This window comes from Hyperoodon ampullatus (assembly GCF_949752795.1).
Source record: "Hyperoodon ampullatus genome assembly, chromosome: 10".
Classification (NCBI taxonomy): domain Eukaryota; kingdom Metazoa; phylum Chordata; class Mammalia; order Artiodactyla; family Ziphiidae; genus Hyperoodon; species Hyperoodon ampullatus.
In genome coordinates, this window is record NC_136923.1 from 18326669 (window position 1) to 18344364 (window position 17696).

Sequence of the window (17696 nt, forward strand, 5' to 3'; positions counted from 1 at the left end):
TTACCACACGCTAACTCTCATGAAATTAGAGGACTAGCCAACTACTAGTAAAAATTGGACTGAACATGGAAAATATGAACTCACCTGCACACCAAAAAGATTGACGATTTGAAGTTAATTCCAGTCAGAAAACAGAGTTGACACATCTAGCTTCCAGTGCATCACGCAGTAGATTTTGTACAGCGTACATGACACATCAGATTTACAGGTTTGATGTGATGAAACAAATGAAAACAACTACAATTTTCTTCATGTTCCTATCTTAATCACTGCAGTTACTACAATATTTAGATGCAAAAGGGCAACCATTTAACTAATATCTACTGAAAATCTACTGTGCTTCCTCTGTGTACCACTGTGATAATGGTACATGATAGGAATTTAGGTGGCACATGGGTAATTCATATTAATATTTTAGTATTTACAGACTTCAAAACGACATAGAAAAATATAACTAATGCAACAAACCACTGGTTTCAGACCTCCTTATTTCTCACAAGACTAAAAGGAAGAAATTAACATGTTGATTATACTTCTGGGGAGGGATCAAATGAGGGCTTAATCTCTATCTGTAGTATTCTTCCATCTTAAAAAAATCTGAATAAAAGTAAGCTGACCTCAAAAAGAACATTAAGTAAATAATTATACAGATGCTACAAGGATGTGGCAAAAAATCCCAAAGATAGTATGTGAAACTGACATTTTAGAAATAATGTTCAAGTGTTTGATACTACGTTACACAAAACAAAATTCCCTCCCCAAAGAAAGCCACAGAAGAGGGATCTAACAGTCACATGGACTTAAGGAGATTTTATTTATAATAATGCAGATCTCAGTTGTTGATTACTACTACTTTTTAAGTAACTTTTATTTTCTTAGTAGTATTTCAAAATTGCTGAACACAAAGTTTGAAACTGCAAGGAGGAAAAAAAAGTAGACTCAATATAAGCGTTATCAACACAGTAACAGCTACTATTTATTGACTAAACTAATAATGTTAACACTGTTTATGAAGCAGTGTATTTCCATATATTATGTACTCATGCTATGAGGTAGTATTATTATTCCCTTTTATAGATGAGGAAACTAACTTAACAGGGACTGACTTAAAAAGTTCTCTTAGGGAATTCCCTGGTGGCACAGTGGTTTACAGTCCGCCTGCCAACGCAGGGGACACGGGTTCAAGCCCTGGTCCGGGAAGATCCCACATGCCACGGAGCAACTAAGCCCGTGCGCCACAACTACTGAGCCTGCGCTCTAGAGCCCGCGAGCCACAACTACTGAGCCCGCGTGCCGCAACTACTGAAGCCCACGCGCCTAGAGCCCGTGCTCCGCAACAAGAGAAGCCACTGCAATGAGAAGCCCACGCACCACAACGAAGAGTAGCCCCGCTCGCCACAACTAGAGAAAGCCTGCATGCAGCAACGAAGACCCAACGCAGCCAAAAATAAATTTAAAAAAAAAAGAAAAAGTTCTCCTAAGTAGTGTAATTCTGAGAGGATGGCAGAGGTGCTACAATTTTTCATTTCTCCAAAACCCCTTATGTCAAACGTAACTAGACAGCAAACCCAAAACCAATAAGCAAAAACATTTACAACAAAACTCCCTGACAAGGTTATCTCACAAACCCCAAAATGTAAGTTAATGAGGAAGAACTTATGGTCACATGACCTGTACCATTATCAGAATCTGTACAAGAGAAAACAGAAGTCATAGTGAACCGGAAGGGCCTACAAATAGGAGAACCACAAAATAGCCAACAGATGTCCACAAGAAATCATGGCAGGTCAATGTGAGAACAGTAGCTGAAACTGAGATAGTTTGCCCACGCACAGTAATAAGTGAAGAGAAAGGACCTCCAGTGAGGGCTGAAAGGGACAAAGTCTTGCTTCATGAGCTCTTGAAAGTGACCCACCAGAGCTCCCATCCAGAGGAGACCCCAAAGACAAGAGAAAGAGACAACAGAGATGAAGGAAAGACAAGGTCCAAATAAAAGTATTGATAGGGCTTCCCTGGTGGCACAGTGGTTGAGAGTCCGCCTGCCGATGCAGGAGACACGGGTTCGTGCCCCGGCCCGGGAGGATCCCGCATGCTGCGGAGCGGCTGGGCCCGTGAGCCATGACCGTTGGGCCTGCGCGTCCGGAGCCTGTGCTCCGCAACGGGAGAGGCCACAACGGTCAGAGGCCCGCGTACTGCAAAAAAAAAAAAAAAAAAAAGTATTGATAGAACAGAGCCTAGAAATTTCAGAAAGAACGCTCTATATTCTAACACTTCACAAAAATAATGAGCAAACTCTGTGAAGTTAGGACAGCTACTCTGAACCATACCTCCTCCTCAAAGTGCAGAAAAACTATTTTCACATAAAAATGCAAAACAGAAAAATATCCAGATCAAATCTAATATGAAATTGTTGTAAGAAAAAAGGAGAATAAGGAGCAAAATAACATCCCTCAAGACAGCAAATGGAAGCTAGAAAGACTTGCTCAGAAACAGATCAAAACCTTGTGCTATTTTCAAAATGAGCTTAAACACATTGAGAAAAATGATACAAGTCAGAATTAGAGAAACTCAGAAAATGAAGCAATAGAATACAGAAAAGAATCAGAAAAGAATTACTTCAGGAAATAAAGACTAAACTAGAAAGCACACAAGAACAAATGATCAAAACACACAGTGCAGTAAGAATCCCTCAAAAGAGGAAATTTTAAAAAATCAAAATGGAATTAAATTTAAAATTTCACTTTAAAAGACACTGTTAAGAGAATAAAAAGACAAGCCACAGAGTGGTAGCAAGTATTTGCAAACCACATTAGTAAAGAATTTGTATCCATAACATATAAAGAACGCTCAAAACCCAATGACAAATCAAACAACCCCATTTTAACATGGGCAAAAATGTGAAGAATCAGTTTACTAAAGGAGATATACAAACAGCAAATAAATACACGAAAAGATGCTCAACATCATTAGTCATTGGGCAAATACAAATTAAAACCACTATACAATAGGCACCTATTAGAATATCTAAAGTGAGAAAGATTGACTGTACTAAGTGTTGGAAAGGATATGGAGAAACTGATCTCAACTCCCAAGATACTGGTGGAAAAGCAAATTGGCACAATCACTCAAGAAAACAATTCAGTAGTTTCTAAAGTTAAATATACATGTACCATATGATCCAACCATTCCACTCCTGGATGGATTTTTACCCAAGAAAAAAAAGAATGCATACAAAGACACATACACAAATGTTCACAGTAGCTTTGTTTAATAAAGAAAAAACTGGGGCTTCCGGGGTGGCACAGTGGTTAAGAATCCATCTGCCAATGCAGGGGACACAGGTTTGAGCCCTGGTCCGGGAAGATCCCACATGCCACGGAGCAACTAAGCCCGTGCGCCACAACTACTGAGCCTGCGCTCTAGAGCCCGCGAGCCACAACTACTGAGCCTGTGTGCCACAACTACTGAAGCCTGAGCACCTAGAGCCCATGCCCCGCAACAAGAGAAGCCGCTGTGATGAGAAGTCTGTGCCCCTAGATGAAGAGTAGCCCCCACTCGCCACAACTAGAGAAAGCCCGTGCGCAGCAATGAAGACCCAATGCAGCCAAAAATAAATAAATAAAATACACTTATTAAAAAAAAAACTGGTGGGCTTCCCTGGTGGCGCAGTGGTTGGGAGTCCGCCTGCCGATGCAGGGGACACGGGTTCGTGCCCCGGTCCGGGAGGAGCCCACATGCCGCGGAGCGGCTGGGCCCGTGAGCCATGGCCGCTGAGCCTGCGCGTCCGGAGCCTGTGCTCCGCAACGGGGAGAGGCCGCAACAGTGAGAGGCCCACATACCGCAAAAAAAAAAAAAAAAAAAAAAACTGGAAATAACCCAAATGCCCATCGACCAGTGAATGAAGCAAGAACTGTAGGATATCCATGTAATGAATAAAACTCAGAAGTAAAAAGGAATGAATTGTTGATTTCTGAACAACGTGGATCAATCTCAAATTATGTGGAGTAAAAAAAGGCAGACAAAGAATATACTGTATGATTCCATTATATAAAATTCCAGAACATGCTAACTAATCTACAGTGACAAAAAGCAGATCTTTAGTTGCCTGAGGGGAGGAGAGCACACACAGGGAGGGGAGATTACAAAGGACATGAGGAAACTTCTGCGAGTAATGGATATATTCTCCATCTGGAGTGTGGTGATAGTTTCATGAGTGTAGATGTCAAAATTTACCAAACTATATATTTTTAGTAAACTAAGCTTACTGTCTTCAATAAATGAAGTTTTTTAAAAATAAGCATTATTAAGTAAAGCTATTTTCTAAAAACAGAAATGAGGAAAAAAATCCAGGAATTCTTACCTTAAGAAACTCATCCATCCTAAAACATCAAAAAGATCTAAACTGCTATCTTTTAGATTTTCATTCTTGTATTTACAGTCTTAGAAGTTAGACAAAGCTCAGTTGAGCCATAAATGATGACAGAAACTGCAAATTTCAGTATCAAAAGTTAAGGCATGCCCATGTTGATTTAAAAAAAAAAAAAACCAACAAAGGCTAAATAAAGCTAAATGTAAAAACACCAGCTGTCTGAATCATAAATTAAAAAATATTTTCCAAACTCCATAAAGAATCTAACACCACCAATCATTTTAATACAAAATACCCTCAGTAAATGTACAAAGACCTAAAGATTTGGGGGGGTGGGAGCGGCGGACAGGGATGGGACAACTGATGACCTTTTTAAGTCCTCTCTCAGGACAAATAATTGTCCAGAAAAATCAGGCTGAATTACCCTAGCCACTTAGTGATCCAGTCAAACAGGATATTAAAGAGCTTTCTTGTAGAACCTTTCAACTGTTTATACATTTACAGCCAAAGCATTTTATCAAAAAGGGACGGCAGTTTGTACACACCTGGTAAGAGGTGTTAAGTATTTAACTCCAAATAATCTTGTTTATCAAAACTAAGAAGTAAAATGCTTTTCCTCTTGATACTGTAGAGAGGTGTAAGTTTGGACCAACTAGCAATCAATACAAACACAAATTAGTTATTCTGCATCAATTTTTTTAAATCAAGATGTTCTAAGAGACTATAATTCAGAAGCGAAAATTACCTTTCTTTCCTGAAGGGTTCCATTTTTTAAAAGCACTAAATAGAAATTTAAGATTGAACACATCACAGTCATATTCCTAAGGTGACTGGTGATTTTAATAAGCAGCAAGGAGTTTCAGCTTGTCTGCGTGACCATTAAAGAGGGTTTTTTTTTTTCCTTTCTAAAATCAGGCCAGTTATTAGAAGGCTACGCTGCAACCATAAGCAAATCTTGTGAGAAATGAACATTTGCTAATAAAGCCAAAGAAAGTATACATCATTTGCTGAAGCTTACACTCTTTTATTAGGCCTCAAAAAGAATTTTAAAACTAGGCATGAAGTGGAGGAGCCAAAAGAAAGCCCGCTTTTTAAAACCACCCCCCAAAAAACCCGCTCCCCTTCCTGTTCCCTGCCTCCTACCCAAAGACTACAAGGCACCCAATCTGCACTGCTCTCTACAAGTAAAGTTAGCCTGAGTGTGAAAACAACTCCTGCCAAACAACTACACACACAACAATGAACTGAAATGTTCCTCTGAAAACAGTGCTAACTTCTTAAGTTTCAGAATCACAGCATTTGGAAACAAGCCTAATAAAATGCTAAGCGTATGTTAACAAGTTAGCTATCCTAGAAAGTTTACAGGACAGTCAAGGCTGTAGCATCTGGAATTTGTCAGATAATCACCCTGAGTGCTCCAGAGAATAAATATAAGTGACACTTCAAGCACCCACATATATAAATATGACAACAAAAGGTTGGATACAGGACAATATGAGAAAAATACCACCAATAAAAGAATCTGAAACAGAATCAAATCCACAAAATTCTGGAAATAAGTCTGTTTGTTATGGCCAAAAACAGTCATAATGGAATATGCATTCTTCTGTTTCTCTGGCTCTTCTAGACTAACACATTCTAAATGCGCAAAAGCATAAAGAAAATTTTAACAAAGCTTTAGAATTCGCTACAGAGCACATACGAAGTAAATAAAGCATAGACACTTAGTAAATGCTTTAAATTACTGGAGCTTGTGCAGTTTAGACAGATGGAGCATTCACTGCTTCTGAAATACACTTCTGTCCTTTCCTGAGCAATTCTGAAGGATACACAGATCTATAACAACGATTACATGTTTTCAACTCACATTGTTTCTCCAGTCTTGGCTACATGACAAAGAAACTGATCCAGGACCGGACAAACTTCCTTTTTCCCCCTCTTCTCGAAATCTAGAGAAGGGAAGAAAGAAAAGTTATTAGTATTTCTAAAAGTCCACCAACCATTTCCAATGCCTTCCAACAACAAACTTTCCTCTCAGTCCTTCCTCATATTAAGCAGCAATTAAAAACATTTTTTTTTTAATTTAGAAAAGCCTCTCAATGAAATAGCCACCTCATACTCTCCAATTTCAAATGTCACTCTTCACAGGTAAGGAGACCCCTCCTAAAGGGGGCACTCAACTTCGCCACAAACCAGCCCTAACGCAGTGCTTCTCAAAGTGGGGTCCGGGGGAACACCAGGACCACATTCATCTCAGAGACCGGCTAAAATACAAACCCCAGACCCCGACCCCAAAGACTGTTTGTTTACGTGAAGTTCATAAATCTGCGTTTGAAGGAAACGCCAGCTCCCTTTCGTAGCTGTCCCCCAAAGATCCTGGGTATCAAAGCCTAATTCTCAGAACGCTGAAATCATGCTCTCCTAAGTTTGAGAACCACTGTTCTCAAGCCTGTTGCTTGGAAGGCGAGCAATTCAGAGCCGGGAAGGCGACCACCTGAGAATGAGGGCGAGTGGAAAGACGACTTCAGAAGCCCTGAAAAAGGCTCCCTGAGACACTTGAAAGTTGCTTTGCCGCCCCCTCTCCTCCCCCACCCCCCGAAACCTTTCACTTTTCTCCTCCGCCCCGTGGCCCGGCGTGCGGGGGCCTGATGGAGAACGAAGCCAGCCTGGGAGGGAGCTGCGGGCCCAAGACCCGTGCCCCGGGAGTGGGAGAGGGGCCGGGGCCCCCGCGAGAGCTTCCCGGCTCCCCTCCCCCAGCCCAGACGCCGGCGGCCGACACAAAGCCCAGAGCGGGGCGGGAGGGAGCTGCCCACGGGGCTCCCCGCCCCCGGGGAAGCGGGAGGGGGATGGGAGCCGGGGAAGCGCGCCCCCCCACCCCGCCCAAGCCCGGCCCGGCCTCGCGGAACCACTTGCCCCGAAGGGAGATAGGACCGCGGAGGGTGAGAAGGAAGGGAGAGGGGGCAGCTACCCCCACCTTTCAGCGCCTCCTGCAGCCTCTCGACGTCCATGGCTTCCCGGAGTCCCTCACAGCCTCCGCCTCCTTCCGTGGGTCTCCCGGGGACTGGAAGGCCTCCCCCCACCCCCCCGACGCCCTCCCCCTCCCTCGCACACACTCCGGCACGCAGGCGACCGGGGGGGGCACCGAAGGGAGCCGGGGGAAGCGAGCGAGAGAGCGAGACCGAGAGAGCGAGCACCTCCCCGAGCCGCTACCACCAGCCCTCCAACATGGCGCCCGGTACGTCATCACGCGCACGCTCCCCGCCGCCGTCCTCGCGCCCGCGGCGCGCCCAGACCCGGAACCCGAGAGCGCGTGCGCGGTGAGGCGTGTGCCCGCCCCCCCCCCCCCCCCTCCCGGCAGTCCCCTGCAGACCCGGCAGGGGCGGCCCCCCCGCCTCTCCCCCGGGATGGCCCTAGCTACCTGCGCCGACCTGAAGACGGAGTGGTCTAGGTAGGGGGGGTGGGACGCAGACCCCCTGGATGTGAGTCCCTGCCATTTGCTAGCTGTGTGACCTTGAGCAATTTACTGAGCCTCTCTGAGCCTCACTTTCCCCATCTGTACGAAGAAAGCACTAGTATGGACCACCCTATAAGGTGGCTGCGAAAATCAAGTGAGAGTGTGTACACTTAGCGGTCAGAGTACGCATTTTAAAAGCACTCAGTATTACTAGTAATCGTAGCAAAAATACCTCCTTGCCTGAATCCAAAGCTCGTCGATGACCCACCCTCGAAGAGAAGCAATGCACACAGCAAAGGGATGAAAAGCTTAGGCAATGGAACCAGCTGGATTTAAAGCCCAACTCAACTGTTTGCTCCCTGTCTGACGTACTTAAACTCCGGTAGCCTCAGTTACCTCATCCGCAAAATGGAAGTTTGTAAAACAGCCCTGAGACTTGAGTGAAACGGCGATGATGAAGCCCTGAGCACACAGGGTGCCTGGAGCTTAAGCACTCAGTTACTGTAGCTGCTGTTTTTATTATCATTATGATTTTGATTACATTACATAAGCGCCCAGGAAGTTAGAGCGGGCAGAGACCTCAGAAGTGCTCTCCCGCCCTGACATTTTACAAATGGGATAGCTGAGGCACGGAGAGCTAGTCTGGCAGCAGAATCCAGAACATCTGGCAACTAGCTAGTGTGTGGACATTTTTATTATCCTCTCATGTCTGTGAGCTTTTCAAGAAAAAGATACTGAACTGTTCCACCTTCTCTTCTCAAAGCCTAACACAAATCTGTGGAAGGAAGGAAGGGAGAGAGGGAGGACAGAAAGCTATTTCTTGACTGGTGTTAGAAGGTGCAAATTTGGACACAGCCATCACAAGTGTTGACCCTCTTCAAAGATAGTGGCTCTGACCCTGAACCTAGCTGGCAGATGTAGGCAAAAGCCCCCCCTGCAAAAAAATACTTTTCTGGATTTTGCCATCAGAGAACCAGTCCCTAGTATCTTGAGACCCTTTCACTGTTCTAAGCATCCTGCTCAGTTACAAATAGCCTTGCAGGGGATGTATTAGGGTGGCATCACTTTCAATGCCCTGGATTTAGTTTATTATGGTCCCTTCCAGTCTGAAGGGGCCCATCCTCTACATAGCAAAGCTTAGCCGCCACTCTCTCTGCCACCCGCTACTCTCTTTAAGCAGGTGTCTTCCCGTATGGCCTGTGCAGGACAATACAGTTGCCACTAGCCATGTATGGGTATTTAAATTTAAATTAATTACAATTAATTTAATTTAATTAAATAAAATTTAAAATTCAGTTCCTGAGTTCGTCAATGAAATTCAGTTCCTCAGTCACACTAGCCGCATTACATGTGTTCAACAGGCCCATGTGGCTACTGACTTTTGCACTGAGAGAAGATTCCATGATCGCCAAAAGTTCTTCTGGAACTTTCTGTCAGAGAACGTACCATGCTAATTTCTTCCACCTTGCTCTGTCCCTTTCCATCAGCTGTTCTCCTCACTTGGAGATGCCTCAACTTCCCAAAACTGGATAAAGTCCATGAAAGGAGACAAAGTACACACCGCAGTGAGAGCCGAAGGGAATCAGGGAAAGTTTCCCTAGAGGAAGTAGAAGCGTTTAAGCTTGAGAGCTGAATTCTGAGAGGAGGGAAGCAAGTGAAGTGGAGAGGAGATGCTTTCAAAGAGAAGAACTAGGTGCACGGGCGCTGAAATGAGACAGGAGAGCCAGGTAGGTTCAGTCTGGCTTAAGCTGAGAGTGCAAGGGCAGAAGAGGCAAGGGATGAGGCTGAAGAAATATTTTCTTTGGCTCATTTCTTCCTTCTTCCATGGAATTCTTCTCTAGCCAGCATGCTTCCCAATGTCTGCGATTGCTAGAGCCTCCTATTGGTACTAACTCCCTGAGAGCAAAACAGAATAAAATGTGACGTCCAGCCTCCACGAATGACCCTGAAGATCCTAGCCTCCTGGGGTTCATGCCCCAGTGTAGTCTTCTCCCAGGTGAATCAGGGAGAGCGGGTCCATGTGCACAATAAGCATGGTGGAAGGGATGGTACTTGACTTCTGAGGCTAGGTCATAAAAGGTGCTGAGGCTTCTGCTCTGGGTGCTTGGATTGCTCTTTCTAGAGGAAACTAGCTGCCATGTCACAAGAACATCAGAGCAGCCCTGTGGAAACGCCCAAATGGAAAGGATTGATGGCTTTAACGTGGGTCCTCCAGCCCCAGGAAATCCTTCCGATGACTGCAGCCCCAGCTGGCATCTGGACTGCAACCTTATAAGCGATCCCAAGTCAGAACCACCCATCTAAGCTGCACCTCAAGTCCTGACCCACAGAAACTATGAAAGATGACAAATGTTTATAATTGTTCTCAGCTTCTAAATTCTGAGGTAATTTGTTACACAGCACTAGATAAATAATGCACAAAGGAGAATATTAATAGTAACAGCTAATATTAAGTATTCTCTATGTGTCTAGCATTCTTCTAAGCACTGTATAAAAGTGTTTAATTTAGGGCTTCCCTGGTGGTGCAGTGGTTGAGAGTCTGCCTGCCGATGCAGGGGACACGGGTTCGTGCCCCGGTCCAGGAAGATCCCACATGCCGCGGAGCGGTTGGGCCCGTGAGCCATGGCCGCTGTGCCTGCACGTCTGGAGCCTGGGCTCCACAACGGGAGAGGCCACAACAGTAAGAGGCCCGGGTACCGCAAAAAAAAAAAAAAAAAATTTAATTTAATCCTTGCAAAAATCCTATAAGTGATATATTTTTTTAAATATTTATTTATTTATTTTTGGCTACATTGGGTCTTCCTCGCTGCGCACAGGCTTTCTCTAGTTGCGGCGAGAGTGGGGACTACTCTTCGTTGAGGAGCACGGGGTTCTCATTGAGGTGGCTTCTCTTGTTGTGGAGCACGGGCTCTAGGCGTGTGGGCTTCAGTAGTTGTGGCACCAGGGCTCGAACCCGTGTCCCCTGCATTGGCAGGCAGATTCTTAACCACTGCGCCACCAGGAAAGTCCCCCTATATGTGATATTATTATCGCCACTTAACATAAGAGAAAACTAAGGTATAAAGAAGTGAACTAACTTGTCCAAGCTCACACAACTACACAGGCAAGGGACTGACCCATGATTCAAAGCCAGACTGGTTTCAGAGGCTCAGACTGTTTCTTGTCCTCAAGAAGTTTGCAAACGACCAGGAGAGATAAGACATAGACTCTGATGCAAAGTAGAAGGCAAGTATGCAAATCAGGTGGTCAGAGGCCTGTGACATCTCTTTCAGGCAGAGATAGAAGTTCACTATTTCGAAGGGCCTCACTTAAAGACTGGAAAGGATTTGCACCAAAAGAGAAGAGGCTTCCAGGCAGAGGGAACGGTATTAACCAGGCAAACTGTCCGTGAGGGCCTCCTAGGTACCACAGAGAACACGTGCTTGGAATCTGTTCCCCCGCAGAGTCAGGGTGTAAAGGAAGAGATGTCCCTTAAATGCAAACATGCAAGAAGACTGGCCCGTTCCTCTGAGGATACACAAGCGGGGAAAAGCCTGATGACACAGAGGAGAAGGTAGAAGATAGAGACAGAAGAAGAATGGGAAAGAGAAAACAGCTAGGACTGTGTCAGAAAAAAATGTGCAAGGATCTTCAAATAAAGGGAGAAAGATTGGAGTTGGGCCATCCCTCTGAGATAAGCCTGTGGGTGTAAGGTCGGATCTTAACAAACGGCAAACAAACGGCATCGCGAAACAGAGGAAAGCTTCAAGTGAGCTTTATTAGGGGGCGCTCCCGGGCGAGGTTCACTGGTCAGAGAGAAAGGGGCCAGAGAAGTCACACCTGGGTGAGGGTTGGGCAAGATTTTATAGGGGAAGAAGGGAAAGGGCTGTGGTGAATCTGGGAGGGCGCAGGGTATTCCTTATTTGGTGGTCTCTTCGGGTATCCGTGGCAATATCTGGTGCCGGTTGCATCAGTCTTGGGACCGCTAGTCCCGCCCCTCGAAAGGCGGGAAGGCTGGGCCGGGTGGAAAGCCCTCAGGTCAGTTCCTGGAACTGGGTGGTCCAGAATGTCTCCAGGTCAGTTTCTGGAACTGGGTGGTCCGGAGAGTTTCAGTCTGATGCAACCTGTGAATCTGATTGTGTTCCCCTGCCTCGGGCCAGTTGGCCTTACAGTGGGGAGGGTCAAGAATGGGAGATTGAGGAAAAGTCTAGAAAAATCCACACACCGTCTACAAGGGCTGAAGGGCACAGAACAGGCTGCGTTAAAATACGAATAGAAAGACTTGGAGGCTCTTTGATTCTCATGGCCTTTTATCCATGCTTTTTAGTCCTTAGTTGTATATCGCAACGAGTGCCAGGATGAAGCTGAGGTTGGAAGGTGGACAAATTAGGGCGAATCCAGGTTTCTAAACAAATAAGAGAATAGCTTCACCAATCCGCAAGGTTCACTTTTTTCCAGAGACTTTCAAAAGCTAACTGTTTCTTTATTGGAAATAAGAGCAACAAAGGGTGTGCTCTGAAAGACCCAGGGTTGTTTTCTGTGGTGCCATGACAGTGTGGTGGCCACTGGCAGCCACTCTGGGCTGAAGAGCAGCGTTAAGAGCGGAGGCTGGCAGACAGTAGTAAGTACTGCCTGGCTGGATGCCTGCATGAAGTCTGACTGCAGTCATGGGGGTGCGCTTCAAACTGTGTGAACGAAATGGGAATTTATGAGGAAGGAAGGGTACGCCGTAGGATCAGGGATGCTCCGTTCTAGAGGCCAGGAGTCTGAGATCAGGATGTAAGGCAGCCCACATTCCCTCTGGAGGGTCTAGGGAAGAGTCTGTTCTTTACCTCGGCATTCCTTGACGTGTGGCTGCATGCATCCCTCCCATCTCTGCCCCTGCGGTCACGTTGCCTCTTCCGTCTATCACTTCTCCCTTGACCTTACTCTTAAAAGGACACTAGTTATTGGATTAAGAGCCCATCTGGTTATCCAGGCTGATCTCCTCTGCTCAAGATTCTTAACTTCAATTACATGTACAAACACTCTTTTTCCCAGCAAGATAACAGTCACAGGTTCCAGAGATTAGGATGCAGACATAATCATTTTGGGGCTACCATTCAGCCCACTATAGTAATTAAACGATTTTTGTGGGAAGGTCCTTTGAAACTTTGTAAATATCCCATTTCTCATCAAATTTTCACTCCTGAGTTCTCGCCTCCGTTGACGTTTCTTGGCTGAATTAATTATGACTATGATGGTTGCCAAATGGTGGTTTTGTAATTCCACCGTTCCTTTTACATTTATTAGTTGGCATCCTACCAAAAGGAAAGTGTCATCTCCTGTCATTTATTCGTTTTATTTATAATAATTTAGACTCGCTGATCCCTATTTTATTCAATGGGTTATGATTCATTGCTATCATTATTTATTTTGATACGTAAATTGTCCTATACTTGGCCAGCGGGACCTTCTTCAAGCTGGCTTCTGCATCCTTTTGACATGTCCCCATCAGTCTTGGAGCACTTCTTTACTCGGGTTCAAAAAGGTATTCCAGGCTCATCTTGCATCTTCCTTCCCCAGCCTTGGAATTAGCCATTTCTCCAAGAAGTCCCAATTCCTTTTCGTGGAGAATGCTATTTAGAAAACTAGATGAGGCTGCTAGGGTGTTCATGACCATTCGGATGTCCTTGCTTCTAGGCCCTCCACATATATATTTATTTCTATATCTAGCTATATCCATCTATCCATCTATCTATCTATCTATCTATCTATCTATAGATAGATAGTGAAAACTATGAGTTCTCAGCTTCCAATTCCAATCCAACACAGGAGGATTCATTCTAGTTTTCTCCCTTTCCATATACATAACTCTCCAACATTGAACCTGGCTGCCATTCTCCTCAATATAGTCTTTTATTCTATCAATCTCCCTGTTATGCAAGCGACCTAGCACCAGTCCCTTTAACAGTTGCCTCTCTCACCTGTCTTGGGCTCTGACACCCTGCACCAGGCTACTTCCCCCCACCCCCTTGCAAATTCCTGCTTTTCTTGGCCACACTTAACTGGTTTGAGACTGAATTATTCCAGAAGGAAGGGTAAATATTATTAGTATATATAATGATAATAATAGTAATTTTAAACTTTTCAAATAACTGATAAATAATGTTTTATAAAGCAATTCACAGACTACAGGGCAAGCAAACATCCCTTAAGATGCTCTCCCTCACCCAATACCCACCACAGCTAGATGGAGCTTTATGAATTTGTGGTAAATCTTTCCAGATGTTTATTAGGTGTTTACGTGTCTCACCTGTAGTATTACAACAGCCTCCAAATGTTCTCCTGCCTTCTGTCCTCGCCTTCCTACAATTTATTTTCAACACAGCAGCCAGGGTTTTTAATAAGAAGATCCAATCCTGCACCAATCCCCTCATTCCACTCAGAGTGAAAGCCACAGTCCTTGCCCTGGGGCCTCTATGCACAGTCTGCCCCTCCCTCCCCCAACCTCGTCCCCTGCCCCCAGCCCTTCTTCAAGCACTCGGGCCTCAGTGACCTCCATGATGTACTTTTTTTTTTTTTTTTTTGCGGTACGCGGGCCTCTCACCGTCGTGGCCTCTCCCGTTGCGGAGCACAGGCTCCGGACGCGCAGGCTCAGCGGCCATGGCTCACGGGCCCAGCCACTCCGCGGCATGTGGGATCTTCCCGGACCGGGGCATGAACCCGTGTCCCCCGCATTGGCAGGCGGATTCTTCACCACTGCACCACCAGGGAAGCTCAGGACTTGGCAAATCTTTTATTGCATTTTTATGCTGTTATTATTACCTGTGCTACTGCAAGCCTCCTCATGACCACTTCTCCAGGACACTAATTGTTGGAGAGGCACGTTTTTAATCAGCAGTGCCTATGGACTTCGTCAAACAGAGCTGTCACCTTCCGAAAGTATGTCACTGTACACCCACTTGTGGACTCAGTAATTTTTGTCTATCTGATGAGTATGAAAAATAATACCTCTGTGTTGTTTTTTGTTTCCAAGATGTATCTGTTAGTTGGAATATTTTTTCCTTTCTGCCAAGAGTGTAATTTCATCTTTTATTCCAACTCAGTCCCTAAAGACTTTCCAGACAACCCCAAATCACATTGATGGGATCTATCTTCTGGGTTGTCACAAGCTATGTCACTTCTGCAATGGCCTAATTATATGTAGATTTTGTTAGTGTCACCACCCAGAAGTGTGGAGTAGGAAAGTGGGGAAGGAGTCAGCCTCGATCAGCAAAGCAGACTTAGAACATAAAGCTGAGCCCAGGAAATTCTGAGAGTGTGTATTTTATGCCAGAAACTGGTCTGTGGAGACTGTGGTGAGCAAGGCACAGTCTCCTGGACCTTACAGTCTAGTGGGACAGAGAAACGTAAAGGAAGTAGACAACTAAGTAAAGGCCCAGGATTTATAGATTGTAGTAAGTTCTAAGAAGGAAATATACAGGATAATATGGTATGAAAGCCATGTGGGGAAGCCACTTCGGGTGGGGTGATCAGGGGAGATCTCTCTGAAAGGTGATGTTTGGGTTGAGACTTGAAAATGAGCCATGTTGGGGAAGAGCTGAGGAAATTAAAGATGCAGAGGCTTTCAGACAGTAGGGGGGAAGATGTGTTCAGGGAAGCTGGAGGAGGGTTGGAGAATGGTGGGTGAGGGAGAGCAGAGCAAGGATCAGGAAGCCAGAATCTGGAAACTGTGATTCCTTCTAAGCCATGTTAACGACACTGGTTCTCATCTTTAGGGAGATAAAAAGTAGGATGTTTTAAGCAAGGAAATGGCATGCGTCAATGTGTGTTTGTCAAAATCACCATAGTTTCTTGTCTCGTCTTCCTTTCTAGGAGTGCCCAGTGCCTTCTCTTCTTTTGTTTTTTTTGTTTTTTTTGCGGTACGCGGGCCTCTCACTGTTGTGGCCTCTCCCGTTGTGGAGCACAGGCTCCGGACGCGCAGGCTCAGCGGCCATGGCTCACGGGCCCAGCCGCTCCGCAGCATGTGGGATCTTCCCGGACCGGGGCACGAACCCGTGTCCCCTGCATCGGCAGGCAGACTCTCAACCGCTGCGCCACCAGGGAAGCCCTGCCTTCTCTTCTTTCAGGGATTTCCAGTTCCCGTCATTTCCTCTAGCATCCTAAAATCTACAACTGATGACACACCACCTAGACTGTCATTCTCATGGTTTGGAGTGAGTTAGCATTACTCGGGGAGCTTGATAAAAATGGGTATTCTAGGCCCTTACCCCAAAGATCCTGACTTAGTAGGCTGGAGGTAGGAGCCAGAAATCTCCATTTCATCAAACTCCCAGGTCAGTGGTTCTCACATCAGTCTGCATCAGAACTACCTGGAGGGCTTATGAAAACACAGATTACTGGGCCCCACTTGTAAAGTTTCTGATTCAGTAGGCCTGGAGTGGAGCCCCACAATCTTTGACTCTTCTTTGTTTGTTTAATTTTTAATTTTGTCTGCGTTGGGTCTTCGGTGCTGCGCGTGGTCTTTCTCTAGCTACAGCGAGCGCGGGCTACTCTTCATTGCGGTGCACGGGCTTCTCATTGTGGTGGCTTCCCTTGTTGCAGAGCACAGACTCTAGGCACGCAGGCTTCAGTAGTTGCAGCATGTGGGCTCAGTAGTTGCAGCATGTGGGCCCTAGAGCGCAGGCTCAGTAGTTGTGGCATGTGGGCCTAGTTGCACCGTGGCACGCGGGATCTTCCTGGACCAGGGATCGAACCCGTGTCCCCTGCATTGGCAGGCGGATTCTTAACCATTGCGCACCAGGGAAGCCCCCCCAGAATCTTCATTTCTAACAAGTTCCCAAGTAATATTGATGCTACTGGTCCAGGGACCATGTTTTAAGAACCACGGTCCAGGGTGATTCTAATAAAGGTGATCCCTGGGACCACACTTTGAGAAACACAGGCCCAGGGACTAAAGCTAATCTTGCTAGTATTCCATAAGTGTTCTTCCTAATATCTCCCAGCCTCTCTGGCCTCATCTTGGTCCACCCACTCTCTGCACTAGGCCAACCCCTAGCATTCTTTGCTCTTGGCACAGAAAAGTTCTCATCATTGCTAGAACTTGTCATAACTGTGCACTTGCTGGCCTTTGCACATGCTGTTCCTTTTCCTTGTAATGCCCTTCCCCTAAGCATTCCCTTTAGACCCTGCTCAAATGTTATCCCTTCTGTGTTGAGTGTTCCCCAGGATTGCCTGACACTTTGTACATATCTCTAACATAGGAGCATGAAAACTTTTTTGACCAAAACCAGTAGAAAAAATTCATTTTATATTGCAACCCAATAAACATATACTGATATATTACATAAAATTCACATACAATTTTATAAAATAATACTTACCTTAACATGCACTCTGCTATTCTATTTTTTTTAAAGTTGGCTGTGACTTTTTAAATTGGTTGTGGTATGAAACACACAGCTTTGGGTTTCCCTGGCGCAGTGGTTAAGAATCCGCCTGCCAATGCAGGGGACACGGGTTCGATCCTTGGTCTGGGAATATCCCACATGCCACAGAGCAACTAAGCCCGTGTGCCACAAAGACTGAAGCCCACATGCCTAGAGCCTGTGCTCCACAACAAGAGAAGCCACTGCAATGAGAAGCCCGCGCAGTGCAACAAAGAGTAGCCCCTGCTCAAGGCAACTGGAGAAAGCCCACTTGCAGCAACAAAGACCCAACACAGCCATAAATAAATAATAAAAATTTAAAATGGGCAAAAGGTTTGAACAGACTTTTTACCAGTGAAAACATATGAATGTCAAAAAAACACATGAAAGGATGCTAAACGTCATTAGTCACTAGGAAAATGCAACTTAAAACCACATGAGATACCACTTCATACTCACTAGACTGGTGAAAATTAAAAAGATT

The 17696-nt window shown here is 45.3% G+C and overlaps 1 protein-coding gene across 4 annotated transcripts in view; it reads right to left on the bottom strand.

The window, feature by feature from the left end:
• The window catches only part of PPP4R2 (protein phosphatase 4 regulatory subunit 2), a gene marked incomplete at both ends in the record, with an annotated part of 57940 nt that extends 50563 nt beyond the window's left edge, over window positions 1-7377 (bottom strand). For all 4 annotated transcript variants that reach the window (XM_079713371.1, XM_079713373.1, XM_079713372.1 and 1 more), the window contains 2 exons: window positions 6237-6318; window positions 7344-7377. In XM_079713371.1, coding sequence (XP_079569497.1) covers window positions 6237-6318; window positions 7344-7377 — 116 coding nt within the window. The remainder of the gene's footprint in view (window positions 1-6236; window positions 6319-7343) is intronic.
• Window positions 7378-17696: the final 10319 nt, after the last annotated feature.